The sequence below is a fragment of the Trichosurus vulpecula genome, chromosome 1 (genome assembly GCF_011100635.1).
Source record: "Trichosurus vulpecula isolate mTriVul1 chromosome 1, mTriVul1.pri, whole genome shotgun sequence".
Lineage (NCBI taxonomy): Eukaryota > Metazoa > Chordata > Mammalia > Diprotodontia > Phalangeridae > Trichosurus > Trichosurus vulpecula.
Genome location: NC_050573.1, coordinates 441,579,322 through 441,597,428, shown reverse-complemented (window position 1 = coordinate 441,597,428; position 18,107 = coordinate 441,579,322). Strand labels below are relative to the sequence as shown.

The 18,107-nt window shown below is 37.7% G+C and overlaps 1 protein-coding gene across 2 annotated transcripts in view; it reads right to left on the bottom strand.

Moving 5' to 3' along the window:
- Positions 1-18,107, bottom strand: part of CERT1 (ceramide transporter 1) — a 159,072-nt gene that overhangs the window by 115,024 nt on the left and 25,941 nt on the right. For both annotated transcript variants that reach the window (XM_036763328.1, XM_036763324.1), the window contains exon 3: positions 2,034-2,150. In XM_036763328.1, the coding sequence (XP_036619223.1) occupies positions 2,034-2,150 (117 nt within the window). The remainder of the gene's footprint in view (positions 1-2,033; positions 2,151-18,107) is intronic.

Below are 18,107 nucleotides of genomic sequence, written 5' to 3'. Positions count from 1 at the left end.
TTGCACTAGCTGCTTCTCAGAGCTTTTATAAGAAAAACACTTGGTAAATGTTAAAATTTACACATACATGTATTACAATGACGATACTACAATTCTCAAATGTGGATTTTAGAGAAGTTTTGAAATAAAATTTAGGAAAGATCTGTTGATAAGACATGTCAAGTAAGAATTCCTGTAGATAGTAAAATACTTAGTATAATATGATAGGAGTCAGATTTCTTCACTTTGGCTTACAACATTCCACAAAATTTAAACCCAAACTATCTGCAAAAACATTAACCTTTAGTTAAAGAAAAATAGTATCTGTTTCTTTACCTTAAGATTATTTTCTAGACATGATCCAAATGTTAGAAAATCTATTATTTGCTAAATAGTTTTGCATCATCATTATAGGAGAGCACAAAATAAAAGTTATCTTTAACCAGCTTTCCACTGGCCTAAAAAAGTTTTATGATTAACAAAATGACAATGAAAAGTTAACATGTGATTGATATTACAGTAAATTAAGCAAGATTCATATTACATCTCTGTGAAGAGGGACAAGCACAAATATATGAAAAGACAAAAAATTATTATAATAAAGAGTAACATGAAGTTTAAACTTTCCCCCCATTATTTCCTACCCCACTATCATTCAATGAGCCAATAATGGGATTCTTGGGCTTAATATTTAAGTTCAATTTCTACTTAATTGATGAAAGCTAACCTTCAAATTATAAAAGTGGAAGTGTGTTAATTTGTACAACAAAATACCTACTAGTTTAGTAAGCAAATTATTAGTAAATTCGATATTGCCAAATCTTACTGTTTCTGCCTTCACAACATCTCTAGTAATCAACTACTTCTTTTCACTCACACTTTAATACAAGCCATCATCATCTCTTGCCTAGATTATAGCAACTGGTCTCCTAATCTCAAGACTCTCCCCATACAAGTCTATCATATATACTGTTGCCAAAGCAACTTTCCTTAAACACAAATCTGACCATATGACTTCCATACTCAAAGTCCAGGAGCTTTGTATTGCCTCTAGGAAACAATATAAATTAATTACATCTTTCCAGTATCATGGGTTTTACTCTCTCCCCTCCCCATGGTGTGATCTACCAAAAGCCCACCTATATACATATATGTACTTTGTGTGTGTGTGTGTACACACACACACACACACATATATATATATAATATGTATGTATGTTCACTTTATATTTATGCTGAACATATTTTCATTTGTACTTGTTTTCCACCATCAGAATGTAAATTCCTTGCATGTAGGGATTGTTTCACTATTTGTACTTGTATCTTTAATGCCTCCCATGGTACTTGGCATACAGAAGGAACTTAGTACTTGAATGGTTTGGTTTCACCTTCAGATAGTAAGTTATTTACAAACTTAACCAATATTTACTAACTGACCTCTAGATTAGAGATTTTAACTTGAGGTCCATGGACTTTTTTTTTTTAATATTTCAAGAATTATATTTCAAGGTAATTTGTTTCCTTTGTCATTTTATTTTATGCATTTATTTTATTTTATGCATTTAAAAATACTATTCCAAGAAGTCTAAAAGCTTCAACCGACTGCCAATGGAGTCTATAAAACATGAAAAGGTTAAGAATCCCTGACCTAAGGATGGTTATAGATTTAGTACTCTTGCTCTCCGTTTCATTGTAATTTTAAGACCAAGTTCAGTACAGGTACGTGTTCCCCCTAAGCATACCCAAAATAGAAAAATCCAAATTAATGAAGATGTATTATTAGGAAGCAAAATGCTGCTTTATTAAACAAATGTCAACTTTATCAAAAATTCATCATAGCAATTTCCTTGAATGTTAAATGAATTTAATTTTCCACTATAAAATTAAGTTTACACAGTATTTATCTATTGTGTCAAATAAGGTATACCTTTGTCTCAATAAATTTTAACCCCTGCCCAAAAAAATTCTGTAACCTAATATCCTCTAAAATTAGGAAGTTTCTTCTTCCTTCTCTATTATTAATCTTCCCGATATAAAACAATAAAGATTCATACCTTGTGTTGTTCAATAGCATCTATCCATTGTTGTCTATGATCTGGATCCTGAGCTCGTAGATACCAGACACTATCATTTACACTAATATCAAATCGGCATTCATCAAAATCATGAGGCTGTAGAGAAAAAGTATATAGTTAAAATCAAAATTCACTAAGCATTACTATGTTTCATATACTAAGAGGACAACATTAATTTGAAATTTTTTTATACCAACATAAATAACTTGTGCTAAGTACTCTTGATTAAGGCACTCAACAAGGATGAAAAATACAAAAATTCAACTCGGATTTTTGCCAATTAACTGTTTTGCTATCTGCTGACCTCTACTTATAAAACAGGGTTAATACCACCAAGTATAATATTTTGAGACAGCTGTTCTCCTGATTCAGCTTCTCCAATGATTTCTAGTTTTACTCTGCTACTGGCACAATACCAACTTAGTTTTATATAAAAAAAGTATTCTGAATTTGCTAAATAAAATAGTTAAGAATAATCACATGATTTTTAAATAAATCTGTAATAGAAATAAAAAGAGACTTCCTGACAAGATGACTACTTGAATGGGAAGTAGGCTGTCTAGAACTCATAATAGAACTATTCTAGCAAAACACTGGAGTCCCCACTAGCACAAATAATAAATGAGCTAAATGAAAAGCTAAAGTAAATGATGCACACGCACGCACACACGCGCACACACACACCAGTTAGAAGCTCAAGAGCAATAGAGAGCCTCTTCTCTGCCATGTTTCTCCTGCCCCATTACTCGCAAGAAACAGATAGATGTTTTTAGTCTGAAAGATTCCAAGACTGCACAGAGGCAAGCAAGAGCTGAGGGTTCCCCTAAGAAACCGGGAAGGTAATCAGAAAGCCCTAAGGGTGCAAAAAGTCTCTAATACTCTGTCCTGAGACATCCAGAGAGGATTCCTGAAAGTCCAGTCCTCTGACTCTCCAAGATCAGAGGGTAGGAGGGGAAGAGAAAGAAGATTGGAGTAGAAATCCAGGATACCTTGGGTAAGACCAAGCATATTTGACTTCCCACCCCATCAAAAAACAAATACCCCATCCTTGAAACAAAGATCCAATTCATGAATTAAATCTGTAAAGATGAGTTGATCAAAGAAAACACTGACCAGTTATATCATTAAGGCAGAAGTCATGACTTCAAAGATAACCCTGAATATGCCTGAATGGTCCAGAATCGCAGGATATAAGGAATTCTCTAAGTAGAAGGCAGAGGAGTTAAAGCATTTATTGAAACTCAAAAGTAGCAGACCCATGGACCAGTGTCCCCAATTTGACATCCTGGCAAGAATCTTCCAAAACCAGTATGCCCATCTCACAATAGTGACCAGGAGGCCACAGAAAAACATTATGGTATCAAGCCAATCCATACTGGTGCTTCCCCCGCAATGTCAGGGCCCTCCAGTGAGAAGACCACCCACTGGCCTCAAGCCCCTGCTCAGCACTCTCGGGTCTCCATGAGGATCAGTCCTGCCTTTTTGTAGCGCCTGCCACCGTCACTGCCGCTTCTGCCGCCTCCACCACAATCTCCAAGCTGTGTTCCAGCTAGCTGCCTGCTTCCTCTCTCCTTCAGCTCTTAACTGCTCTCACCAACTGCCTCTCCAACTGCCTCTTAGCTCTGCTCAAACTGTTCAGCAAGCTCCTCCCACCACAGGCTTCTGTTGGCTCCAGTCCTAGCTACTCTCCCCCAAGGACCCTGAGAGCCCCGCTCCCAAAGCCCACTCAAATGGGTGGGGAAGAGCTTTCCATTCACTGATTGCCCTTACACCAGTACAAAAAACTAGTATAGATTTAGCTATCTTCCAAAAGTAGACAGTATAACTCCATAATAACTCAAGCAAAGATTCAAAGTAAAAAATGGATTTTTCCACAAGGAATACATGAATATCAGGATGAAATGAAGACATAAAACAAATAACAGAAGAGAAAGTGTTATACCTCGGTCAAAAAAATGGAATTTCTGAAAATTATAATAAACCAAGCACAAATCAAGGACTCCATGAGACAACAACAACAAAAAAATACAGTCATTAAAGTTCCTAAAACCATGATTTTTAGAAAAAGCTCAGATAATGTATTTCAAGAAATCACAAACCGCTAAAAAGGTTTTGCATAAACAAAACCAATGCAGCCAAGGAAAGCAGGAGAGTGGGGAAATTTTTTTGTAGTAAATTTCTCTGATAAACACCTCATTTCTCAAATATACAGAGAACTCAGACAAATTTATAAAAATGTAAGTCATTCCCCAACTGATAAATGTTCAAAGGATATGAACAGGCAGTTTTCAGAAGAAATTAAAGCTATTTAGTCACATGAAAAAAATGTTCTAAATCAGTGTCGTTAAGAGAAATGAAAATTAAAACAACTCTGATGTACCACCTCATACCTATCATATGGCTAATGTGACAGAAAAGGAAAATGACAATATTGCAGGGGATGCAAGAAAAACTGGGACACAAATGCACTGTTGGCGGAGTTGTGAACTAGTCCAACCATTCTGGAGAACAATTTCGAACTTTTCCAAAGGGTTATAAAATTGTGCATATCCACTTACCCAGCAATACCAGTAGTAGACCCGTATCCCAAAAAGATCAAAGAAAAATAGAAAGAACCTATATGTACAAAAATATTTATAGCAGCTCTTATTTGTGGTGGCAAAGAACTGAAAATTGAGAGGATGCCCATCAACTTTCATACGGCTGAAAAGTTGTTCATTGTGACGGAATACTACTGTGCTGTAAGAAATGATAAGTAGGATGATTTCAGAAAAACCTGGGATGGCTTATATGAATTGATGTAAAGTGAAGTGAGCAGAACAAAGATAACATTGTGTGCAGTAACAACAATACTGTATAATGATTAACTGTGAATGACTTAGCTTTTCTAATCAATACAATGATCCAAGACAATTCTGAAGGACTTATTATAAAAAATTGGCATCCATCTCCAGGGAAAGAGCTGATAAGAGTCTGAATTCAGGTAGAAATATATTTTTAACTTTTTCTGCTTTTTTTCTTCTAGTCTGTATCTTCTTTTGCAATATGGCTACTATGGAAATATGTTTTGCAAGACTACACACGTATGGTGGGTGGAGCCAAGATGGTAGCTGGAAAGCAGGGACTTGTGTGAGCTCCCTGCCAGGTCCCTCCAAAAACCTATAAAAAATGGGTCTGAACAAATTCTAGAACTGCAGAACCCACAAAATAGCAGAGGGAAGCAGGGATCCAGCCCAGGACAGCCCGGATGGTCACTGGATGAAGTCTATCGTGCACAGAGCAGAGGGGAGCGGAGCCCGGAGGGGAGCAGAGCTCAGTGTGGGCCAACCAGATCAGGAGCCGGGTTGAGGAGTGCCTAGCATGCTGAATCAGTGAGCTGTGGCAGTTGCCGGACTTCTCAACCCACAAACACCAAAGACAACAGAGAAGAACTGCAGAACCCATGAAATAGCAGAGGGAAGCAGGGCTCTAGGCCAGGACAGCCCGGATAGTCGCTGGGCGAGGTCTATCATCTATCCTGCACAGAGCTGGGAGTGGAGGAGAGCAGAGCCCAGCGCAGGCGGCGGGAGAACCAACCAGACCAGGAGCCGGGCAGAGTGCGCCCTAGCGCCCTGAATCAGCGAGCTGTGGCAGTTACCAGACTTCTCAACCCACAAACACCAAAGACAACAGAGAAGGTTAGTGGGAAAAGCTGCTGGGACAAAGGGAAAAGAGGTCGCAGTTCGGCCACCGCCCTGGGGCAGTGGGGGGAAGTGCAGCTAAAGAACTACAGCTGCAGTTGCTTCCCACCACAGGCCCAACTGGTGGGAGGAATTAAGTGGCGGATCACAGCAGGAGTGCACAGCCTACTTAAGATTTTCGGCAGGTCCAGGTTGGCGGTTCTTGGGGAAGGAGGAATGCTGGTGTGGCAAAGCTGGCTGTATAGAAATAGCTCTGAAATCAACAGCGCATCCCCTCAAGCTTGGAACAAAGTACTCTTTACTCTAAAAGCAGTCATACCCTGCTGAAAAATTCAAGGGTCAAGTAAGTTGGCTGGAAACATGGCCAAGCAGAGAAAATGCACTCAGATTCAGTCTCAGACTTTGGAATCTTTCTTTGGTAACAAAGAAGACCAAAACATACAGCCAGAAGAAGTCAACAAAGTCAAAGAGCCTACATCAAAACCCTCCAAGAAAAACATGAACTGGTCTCAGGCCATGGAAGAGCTCAAAAAGGATTTGGAAAAGCCAATAAGAGAAGTAGAGGAAAAATTGGGAAGAGAAATGAGAATGATGCAAGAAAACCATGAAAAACAAGTCAATGAACTGCTAAAGGAGACTCAAAAAAATACTGAAAAAAATATTGAAGAAAACAACACCTTAAAAAATTGACTATCTCAAATGTCAAAAGAGCTCCAAAAAGCCAATGAGGAGAAGAATGCCTTGAAAGGCAGAATTAGCCAAATGGAAAAGCAGGTCCAAAAGACTACTGAAGAAAATACTACCTTAAAAATGAGATTGGACAGGGGGCGGAGCCAAGATGGCAGCTGGTAAGCAGGGAATAGCGTGAGCTCCATACTCAGTCCCTCCAAAAACCTATAAAAAATGGCTCTGAACCAATTCTAGAACGGCAGAACCCACAAAACAGCAGAGGGAAGCAGGGCTCCAGCCCAGGACAGCCTGGATGGTCTCTGGGTGAGGTCTATCCCACACGGAGCTGGGAGCTGGGAACGGAGTGGAGCAGAGCCCAGCCTGAGCGGTGTGGACCAACAAGACCAGCAACCGGGCAGAGCATGCCGTAGCGCCCTGAATCAGTGAGCTGTGGCAGTTACGAGACTTCTCAACCCACAAACACCAAAGACTGAGGAGGTTAGTGGGAAAAGCTGCGGGAGTGGAAGGAGTTCGAGGTTCGGCTTCCAGCCCCGGGGGGCAGTGGAGGTGGGGCAGCTACAGTTGCTGCTGCTTCTGGCCCCAGGCCCACCTGGTGGGAGGAATTAAGTGGTGGATCAGAGCAGGGGTGCACAGCCTGCTGAAGATCTAAGCCCAGTTCGGGTTGGGGGTTCTTGGGGAAGGAGCAGTGCTGCTGTGGCAGAGCTGGCACCTCTCCCCCAAACATGGAACATAGAACTCTTTAGTCTACAAGCAGTCATACCCCACTGAAAAACTCAAAGGTCAAGTTAGTTGGCTGGGAATATGGCCAGGCAGCGAAAATGCACCAAGATTCAGTCTCAGACTTTGCATTCTTTCTTTGCTGACAAAGAAGACCAAAACATACAGACAGAAGAAATTAATAAAGTCAAAGAGCCTACAAGAGAAACCTCCAAGAAAAACATGAACTGGTCCCAGGCCGTGGAAGAGCTCAAAAAGGATTCGGAAAAGCAAGTTAGAGAAGTAGAGGAAAAATTGGGAAGAGAAATGAGAAGGATGTGAGAAAACCATGAAAAACAAGTCAATGACTTGCTACAGGAGACCCAAAAAAATACTGAAAAATACACTGAAGAAAACAACACCTTAAAAAACAGACTAACTCAAATGGCAAAAGAGCTCCAAAAAGCCAATGAGGAGAAGAATGCCTTGAAAGGCAGAATTAGCCAAATGGAAAAGGAGGTCCAAAAGACCACTGAAGAAAATACTACTTTAAAAATTAGATTGGAGCAAGTGGAAGCTAGTGACTTTATGAGAAATCAAGATATTATAAAACAGAACCAAAGGAATGAAAAAATGGAAGATAATGTGAAATATCTCCTTGGAAAAACCAATGACCTGGAAAATAGATCCAGGAGAGAACATTTAAAATTATTGGACTACCTGAAAGCCATGATCAAAAAAAGAGCCTAGATATCATCTTTCAAGAAATTATCAAGGAGAACTGCCCTGATATTCTAGAGCCACAGGGCAAAATAGAAATTGAAAGACTCCATCGATCGCCTCCTCAAATAGATCCCAAAAAGAAATCTCCCAGGAATATTGTTGCCAAATTCCAGAGCTCCCAGATCAAGGAGAAAATACTGCAAGCAGCCAGAAAGAAACAATTTGAGTATTGTGGAAACCCAATCAGAATAACCCAAGATCTGGCAGCCTCTACATTAAGAGATCAAAGGGCTTGGAATACGATATTCCGAAGGTCAATGGAGCTAGGATTAAAACCAAACATCACCTACCCAGCAAAACTGAGTATCATGCTCCAAGGCAAAATATAGACTTTCAATAAAATAGAGGACTTTCAAGCTTTCTCAGCGAAAAGACCAGAACTGAATAGAAAATTTGACTTTCAAACATAAGAATCAAGAGAAGCATGAAAAGGTAATCAAGAAAAAGAACAAGAAAAAGAAACTGCAAGGGACTTACTAAAGGTGAACTGTTTTGTTGACATTCCTACATGGAAAGATGATGCGTATGATTCATGAGACCTCAGTATTAGGGTAGCCGAAGGGAATATGCATACATATATATATCTATGTGTGTGTGTGTGTATGTATGGTATATATATATATATATATATATATATATATATATATATATATACAGAGAGAGAGAGAGAGAGAGAGAGAGAGAAAGAGAGGGAGAGAGAGAAAGGACACAGGGTGAGTTGAAGATGAAGGGAAGATATCTAAAAGAAATAAAATCAAATTAAGGGATGAGAGAGGAACATACTGAGAGAGGGAGATAAGGAGAGATAGAATGGGGTGGATTGTCTCGCATAAAGGAGGCAAGAGCAAGCAGTTCTGTGGGAGGAGGGGAGACGGCAGATGAGGGGGGAAATGAGTGAACATTGCTCTCATCAGATTTGGCCTAAGGAGGGAATACCATACATACCCAATTGGGAATCTTACCCCACAGGAAAGAAGAGGGAAGAAGATAAAAATAAATGGGGGGATGACGGAGGGGAGGGCTAATGGGGGTGGAGGTAATCAAAAACAAACACTTTTGAAAGGGGACAGGGTCAAGGGAGAAAACTCAATAAAAGGGGATAGGTTAGGAAGGAGCAAAATATAGTTAGCCTTTCACAACATGAGTATTGTGGAAGGGTTATACATAATGATACACATGTGGCCTATGTTGAATTGCTTGACTTCTTAGGGAGGGTGGGTGGGAAGGGAAGAGGGGAGAGAATTTGGAACTCAAAGTTTTAAAAACAGATGTTCAAAAACAACAAAAATGTTTTTGCATGCAACTAGAAAATAAGATACACAGACAATGGGGTGTAGAAAAGGGGATGGGAGGGGAGTGGGGTGACAGAAGGGAGGGCTGAGTGGGGAATGGGGCAACCAGAATATACGCCATCTTGGAGTGGGCGGGAGGGTAGAAATGGGGAGAAAATTCGTAATTCAAACTCTTGTGAAAATCAATGCTGAAAATTAAATATATTAAATAAATTATATAAAAATGGGGCAAATCACCAAAAAAAAAAAAAGACTGCACATGTATAATCTATATCAAATTGCCTTCACAATGGGTGGGAGAAAGAATTCAGAATTCAAAATTTAAAACAAAATTAATGTTAAAAATAAATAATTTTTAGAGTAGGAACAGTACAATAGTGTTCCTGACATTCGTTCTTATAAATCTATTATCAATTTCCTATACATCTTGGATATCATATCTTTAATCTGAAAAATTTGCTACAAATTTTCTACATCATCTTATCATCCTCTACAGGAAGCCTTTTTCACCTACTTCATTTAATTATTTCTTATTTATTCTGTACAGAGTTTCTTTGTCTGCATTTGTTTGCTTGCTTCTCTCATTAGGTTGTGAGGTCCTTGAGAGCAAGAACTATGTTTTGCGTCTTTTTGTACAGGCAGTAATTAGCACAGTGTCTGGCATATAGTTGGCATCTAATAAATGTTCACTGACTATAGAGCAGGTTGTCCAATAAGCTAAACATCACTATTTTTCTAGTGATACTATATTTGTGATTCATGAACCCTATTATTTCCAAAGAACCAAACTTGCAGGAGACTTAAAAAGCAATGGAAGACTGCATTACTGACCTAAAGAGGAGATAGTGTATCACAAACATAGTATCTGCAGGATAATATAAAAGAGCATCTAGGAGACTGCAGTATTATCACATAGTAAGAGCAAAGAATAAGTGGACATTCTAAATGCTACATTAATACCCATAGAATTTTACAAAACCAAGAGACAGACCTTTAACATGTTAGGTGAATCTCTATGGAAGGAAATATTCAAGACTAACATGGGATGAGAAAACACAAATGAATTATAATCTAAACCACTGGAAAACTCATAGGCTCAGATTTAAAAGCTAAAAGGGACCTCAGATCCCATCTAGTCCAACCTCCTTTTAGTTGAGGCCCAAACAGATTTGTCTAAATTCACATAAGTAATAAGTATCAGTGGTACAACTTAGATTCAATTCTTCCAACTCCAGAGCAAGAACTTAGAAAGATAACATCTTCCAACCAGTGGGACATATAAACTCAAGTGCATGACAGAATTTAAGTATATACTATATGAGTTTATTTTAAGCTCCTTGAACAAAGTTAACACAGAAATTTGCAGATACATATATAGTAATTACAAGAATTAACTGAAAGGGTTTACAGAATGGATGCTGATAATAGAGGAAAGCTTCCTGGAGGAAATGGGCCCTTGATTATATTGCAAGATTGTTCTATATATAGCAACCATAATGTCCAAAAGTTACAATCTTATATATAACATGGATGAATAAATAGTGCCATGAAAAGATGGGACTTCCAAATAGGTGGTATGCTCAGTGAAAAAAAATTGCTAGTTGGCATACTTCCTGAAGAAAAACATGTTAGAAAAATTACAGGACAAATTTAAATGTTAAGCAAAATGGAAAACTGATAGCACCCAAATGCAAAGCTCCTACCAAATTTTTTCCCTGAAATCAAGCCAGTGACCCTATAACTTCTAATATAGATGTCATTGTCACACTACTAATATGTAAACAATTTTAAAAGAATTTTGTCATGTTTCAAAAATCAACTTTTTAGTACTATCAAATTCCAACCCTTAAGCTGCTATGGGAAAAAAAAGAGCAAATTAAAAAAAAAAAAACCACCACAGATATAGCCTGAGTAACTACTATAAGAATGCCATAGCATTTATGAGCATAGCTTATAAATAAATAAGCACTAGTTCTGAAGGTGCGTGGCATTAAATACTAGGACTGAAATGGTTGCAAATGGCATGCTTAAGAATTAACTTAGACATCTCTACAGAATTCTATTCTGAATAGTCTGCAACTTTTAAGCTGTTCACTTAGAAGTAAACTATTCGGAAAATGCAACATTTTATAATAGAAACAAAGTTTAAAATGGTGGTTACCTTCTCAGCTAGTACACATGAGTTTATTTAACACCCATGTAGTAGAGTTTATGCTAACAAAAATAAAATCTCAGCTATGATTCTGGAGAGATGGGTTTTCTGTGTAGTTGAAGGTTCAAACTTGAGGAATAAAGTTTCTTAAAGGTTTTAAATCATTTTAGGTGACCTTTTTTAAAAAATTCAGGCATGTGACTTCATAGGTGCAAAGAATTTCCAAGTGGCAAAACTTACTCTACTAATTCAGACAGGCAAAACTATTCTACAACTTAGTCTTAAAGAGCTGCTGTGAGCACTGAGAGTTTAAAGTAAGTTGCCCAGGAGCACAGAGCTAATATGTGACAGAGGTGTGAGACTTCTTTGAGTGGGTCCTGACTAATTAGATAAAATGTATTACAAAAAAGAAAGTGAAAGAATTAGAATAGGCAACGGGGAAACAAAACTATCGCTCTTTACAGACTATATGATGATATACTTAGAGAATCTTAGAGAATCAAGTAAAAAAACTTGTTGAAATAATAAACAACTTCAGTAAAGTTTCAGGATAAAAAAATAAACCCACATAAATCAGCATTTCTATATATTATTAACAAAGTCCAGCAAAAATAGAAAGAGAAATTGCATCTAAAATAACTGCAGAAAATATAAAATACTTGGGAGTCTACTTGCCAAGACAGAAAAAGAAACTATACAATTAAAAACGCTTTTCATACAAATAAAATCAGATCTAAACAACTGGAGAAATATTAATTCTCATGGGTAGGCCTGTTGAGGTCAGAGTTAGAAGAGCGGTTTGAGTGTGAAAGATTTCACTTAGACTTCTCTTTTAGCCATTGGGAGCTTTATTTAACGTGAAAGCACATGAACCTTTTGCTTTAGCCAAGGGGCTGAGTAAAAGGTACTGATATTTGGGGGGGGGGGGGAGGGGAGGAAATGAGACTAGGCTTATATAGACAGAAAGCTATACAGCCAGTTCAGGATGATGATGTAGTTTGAGGTTTGCAGGGATTTTTTTTGAGGGGGGAAGGCAGGGCAATTGGGGTGAAGTGACTTGCCCAAGGTCACAAAGCTAGTAAATGTAGTTAGAGGGTTTTATGGTGATTAAAGATTAAGGACAAGATACAGGGGACAGAGGAAATTTTATGACACAGGATGACAGAGACAAGGAATTTTATGGGACAGGACAGGGAGTGGGGTGGGATGGGGGACGACATGAATTAAAGATTAAGGACAAGGGGGCCACAGGATAAGGGAGACAAAAGCAATTCTTTTGGTACAAGTTAAGGAGAAGTCTTATGGTATTTCAAGATAAAGGGAAAAGGACTTTAGAAGGCTCTCAAGTTACAGGATGAGCTACAAAATGAACCTTGAGTGTTCCCGAGGCCGCGCCCCCCACCCCAGGAGGGGCCTCACAAAGTACTGGAAAAGCAACCCTTAATATTCTTCTTAACCCCTAGGGTACCGTTTGTATCCACATCAGGCCAAGCCAATAAAATAAAAATGAAAATTCTATCTAAATTTACTTATCTAGTATCATACCAATTAAACTACCAAAAATTATTTCATAGAGCTAGGAAAAATAACAAAATTCATCTGGACGAACAAAAGGTCAAGAATATCAAGGGAATCAATGAAAAGAAAACATAAAGGAAGATAGTTTAGCAATACTAGATCTCAAACTGTTGTTGTTTGTCCTCTGTCCTTGCTTCTTGAAGAGGGCCAATGACATCAGGAGAGTGAGATCTTGACTTGCAAGTGAACTGAATTTAAGTGAGACAGGGCTGTGCAAAGTCATCATTCTCATTCTCTCCTCCAGAGTTACGGGAGTCCAGTGGCAAGGCACAGGCCAGCATAAATGGTGATGGTCCTGGATGCAGTGGGAGATCTTGGCCTTTAAGCTAACATCTTTCCCACATCTCAGTTTGCTAATTCTTCCTCCTCTGTCCACATGGGGAATTATACCTTTACATATGGATGCTCTGTCCAAAAGAATATAAATTTTGATTGCTTAGACTCTGCCTTCTAATCTTAGGGTTTGAGGGATAGATTTTTTTTTCTTTCCTATTTATCTATTCTATCAGTTTAAAAAAAAAAACTCTTTTGTCTCACGGAGTTTTCATGTATGATTTCTTGAAATATAGCTCTTAAAGACTAGGCTTTGTTAAAGCCTGTTTTGATTCAAATAGAGCTACTTGACTATGCCTAAAACACAAAACACTCTGGCTCTCACTGACTGGCCAATAATCCCAGCCCAAGCCTTGCTTGGTCACAGTTTGGGTTTTGATGGCTTTGAATGAGTGTAAATAGCAATTGTTTATGTTCTGGCCAAAAACCCTAAGGGTCTTCTCCTTCCAGAATGATTCTTTTCTGAAGGCAAACTAGGCCATTTTTTTGTCTCAATGCTTACCTCATCTTTAATTACTAAATGGGGATTGCCTCTGACAAACTGAGACCTGGGAAAGACCTTAGCATAAAAAGGTCAAGGTCTTCCACTGCATCCAGGGCCATCATCAGTGATCTTGACCTATGTCTTCCCACTGGACTCTCAGGACTTTGGAGGAGAAATTTTGCACAGCCCTGTCTCACTTAAATCCAATTCACTTGAAAATCAAGATATCTCAAACAGTATTACAAAGCAGTAATCCTCAAAACAATCTGGTAAAGACCAAGAAATAAAGTGGTGAATTGATAGATTAGGGACACAATACTCAGGAATAAATAACCATAGTAATCTACTGTGTGATAAACCTGAAGATTCAAGCTTTGGGAGCAAGAACTCACTATTTGACAAAAATTCCTGGAAACTGGAGTACAGGAAAACCTGGTAGAAAAGAGGTTATAAACCAATATCTAACACTGTATACCAAAAGAAGGTCAAAATGGATACACAATTTAGAGATAAAAGGTAATCCCGTAAGGAAATTAGGAAAGCATGGAAGATGTTATTTGCCAGATCAATGAATAAGGGAAGAATTTATGACCAAACAAAGAGATAGAGAGGATCACAGGATATAAAATGGTAATTCTGATTATATCAAGTTTAAAAGGTTTTTGTATAAACAAAACCAGTAGAGCCAAAATTAGAAGGAAAGGTCTCATTTCTCAAATATTTAGAGAACTGAGTCAAATTTATAAGAATGTGAGTCATTTCCCTGTTGATAAATGGTCAAAGGATAGGAACAGGCACTTTTCAGAAGAAATCAAAGCTATCTATAGTCATATGAAAAAATCTTCTAAATCAGTATTTATTAGATAAATAAAAATTAAAATAACACTGAAGTATAACCTCTTACCTATCAGACTGGCTAATATGACAGAAAAGGAAATTGACAATATTGGAAAGGATGTAGAAAAATTGGGACTCTAATGCACTGTTGGCAGAGTTGTGAACTCGTCCAACCATTCTGGAGAACAATTTGAAACTATTACAAAGAGGTACAAAACTTGATCCAACAATAGTAATACTAGATCTGTATCCTAAAGAGATCAAAGAAAAGGAAAAGAACCTATGTGTATACAGTATTTATAGCAGCTCTTTTTGTGGTGGCAAAAATTGAAAATTAAGGTGATACCCATCAACTGGGGAATGGCTGAACAAGGTGTTCATTGTGATGGAGTGTAAGGGATGACTGAACTTCTGTTTCCACAGAAATCATGTAATATACAATTTATGAAACATAAGGAGTCATACTTGTTGGAAAATCTCTTACTTCAAGAAATGAAAAAATGTAGTGGGGGATGAAGCTCAGTAGTGGAGCAGACATTCCTTTCTTTGTCCTCTGAGTAAATCTAGTGAATACCTTTTCCTGTGTCAACAGCTCTCCATTAAAGGATGAGGTGCCTGGAGTCACAACATTACCTTGAAGAGTGGGACTTTTCCTATGTTAATGGTAGGGAAAACACAAACATCCTGGGTTCAGCTCTCTTATCATTTGAGAAAATTCCTTTCTCATGCAATGGAGAGCATAAAATCTGAGTGATGCAGACATTCTGAGTTGGGATTAAAAGTATTTATGGCTTGTCATTCCTTTACTAAAGTATAAAGAAAATGAGGATGGGGGGGCTGAAATGTGGGAATGGGAAATGTAATCAGGGGCAGGACCTACGTGGGGGCAGGGAGGGGGTGTTATGGTTTTTGGATAGGCTGTGAACCCAGAAATACCCAGCCAATGGGAAACAGGGGATGGAAATGTGAATAGGGATAAGGATAAAAGCTGCATATTTGTCTAAAACAAGTGTGCCTGTCAGGTTACCCTTTATCACAAGAGTGTACTGGTCAGGTTACCCATTCACAAGAACATTAAATAAAAATCTTTTTTTCCCCTGAATTCATTAATGGCCCTATGGAGTTGGTAGGACGATTGTCTCTTACATGGAATACTGTTGTGCTATAAGAAATGAATGGGATGGTTTTGGAATAACCTGGGAAAGCTTATATGAACTGATGCAAAGTGAAGTGAGCAGAACCAAGAGAACACTGTAGACAGTAACAGTAAATATTGTTCATAGAACAACGAAAACAAAGTATACAGAAAATACTGTACACAGTGTGAATGACTTAGCTATTCTGATCAATACAATGATCCAAGACAATTTTGAAGGACTTATGATGAAAAGTGCTATCTACCTCCAGAGAAAAAACTGATGGAGTATGAATGCAAATAAAAGCATATTTTTTTCTAAACTTTATTTTTCTTAGGTTTGTTTGGCTTTTTTTTTTGGTCTGTGTTTTCTTTTACAACATGAGTAAAATGGAAATATGTTTTCATGACTGCATATGTATATAGAATTAATTGCTTGTCTTCTCAATGGGGGGGAAGGGAGGGAGAGAATTTGGAACACAAAAAATTTTTGAAACTTATGTTAAAAACTTTTTACATATAATTGGAAAAACCAAAATTTTTGGAAAAAAAATTTTAAAGGATAAAAAAAGGAAAAAATGCTATCCACACCTCCAATGAAAGAACTGATAGAGTCTGAATACAGATCAAAGCATACTTTTAAACTTCATTTTTCATCTTTTTTGGGGGGGGGGGGTCTGAGTTTTCTTTTGAAACATGGCTAACATGGAAATTTGTTTTACATGACTTCACATATAAAATTGCCGCCTCCCTCCTCAAAGAGGGAGAAGAGGAGGGAGAGAATTTGGAAATCAAAATTTTAAAAAATAAACATTAATTTTTTTTTTTACATATAACTGAGAAAAAAATGTTACATATTTCCTTGCCTTTTCAAGTTGAAATACAGTGAACATAATAATGGGCCGTAGCCAGATAAAGAAAAACATAGTCCATGTGTAAGTTGGGGATTAACTGAACAGCTAACAAATACTACTTCATTTATACTCTGAATGGAAGTGTATATGCTAGCATTATTCAAGTTAAACTATAAATTAGAAAAGGATATTTAGGAGCCAGAGGAAGGCAAAAACAGAGGCTCTAAAGAAACTGAAATGAGTTTTTTTTTCCCCCCAATGGAGTCCAGATGGCAAGTTCCTAATTACAGAACAGGATAAGAAGATAAAACATGTTGGCTATAGAAAAAGCTTCCCATTTCCCACACAACTCTGGAATCTCTGCTACCTCAGATTCAGAGTGGGGTATTTTTTTTAAAAATATCAACATGGCTTTGAGCCTTTATCTAGTTCATTCTTTATCAAAAGATCAGGCTGCAATCATAAGCCAAATAGCAAAGCATTTAACTGGGACAGAAAAGGCAAGAAAATGGGGGAGTAGAGGAGTCATAGAGAGAGTCTAATGGGACAGAAGACCTGAGAGTGGTTCTGTCATATCTTCATGATCTTGAAAGAAGAATGCAAAGAGGAGAAAAGAGGGATGAGAGTGGAAAGGGAAAGGAAGGTTAGGAAAAATTATCTCTGATTAATATCAGAGTATACAAGTAGACATCTATGAAGAAGGGGGCAGAAGGGAGTGGCAGAACCCAACATCTGAAGGAATCAAAGGAGAGAATAAACACACACACGGGTGGGTATAAAATTCCATCTTATTCAACAGAGAAATAGGGGAGGAAGAGAGAAGAGGAGGAATTAATGGGAGGGTACTTTAAGGAAGAGAATAGTCTAAGCAAAAATAAAAATATCACATCTCTTTTTGAAGGTTCTAAAAAATGTGAATCTGAGGGGGTGCCCATAAACTGAGGAATGGCTAAACAAGTTTGGTATAGAATTGATGAAAGAGATAGCTTTCAGAGAAACCTAGAAAAACTTATCTGAATTGATGTATAGTGAAATGGAATACAATCAATAATTTATACAGTAACAACAATATGGTAAAGATAAACTTTAAGAGAATTAGGAACTCTAATGGGTGCAATCAGAATAAAGAGATATGTGGTTTTATGGATACGACCAATGTGGAAATTTGTTTGTCTATAAATATTTCTAACAGAGTGTGTGTGTGTGTGTGTTTGTGTGTGTGTGTGTATTTTAATTCCTTTTTCAGGGGGAAGAAGCTTGAAGTGGCTGGGAAAGAAAGTATACAAGATAATCTTAATTAAACCAATTACTTAATTTTAGATACATATAAAAAAAGAAAGCTGGAAGGAACTTCAGAAGTCATCTTGTCCAACCCCTTCATTTTAAGCATGAGTAAACTGAGGCAATAAGTTGCAGGCAGGATTTGAACCCAGGTCTTTGGGCTACAAATTCTGTATCCTTTCCATTAAGCCACCATATTTCTCAGGTTATTATGTTGTGGCCTTGCACAGTGCACATAGTGGGCCTGTTGACTCACTA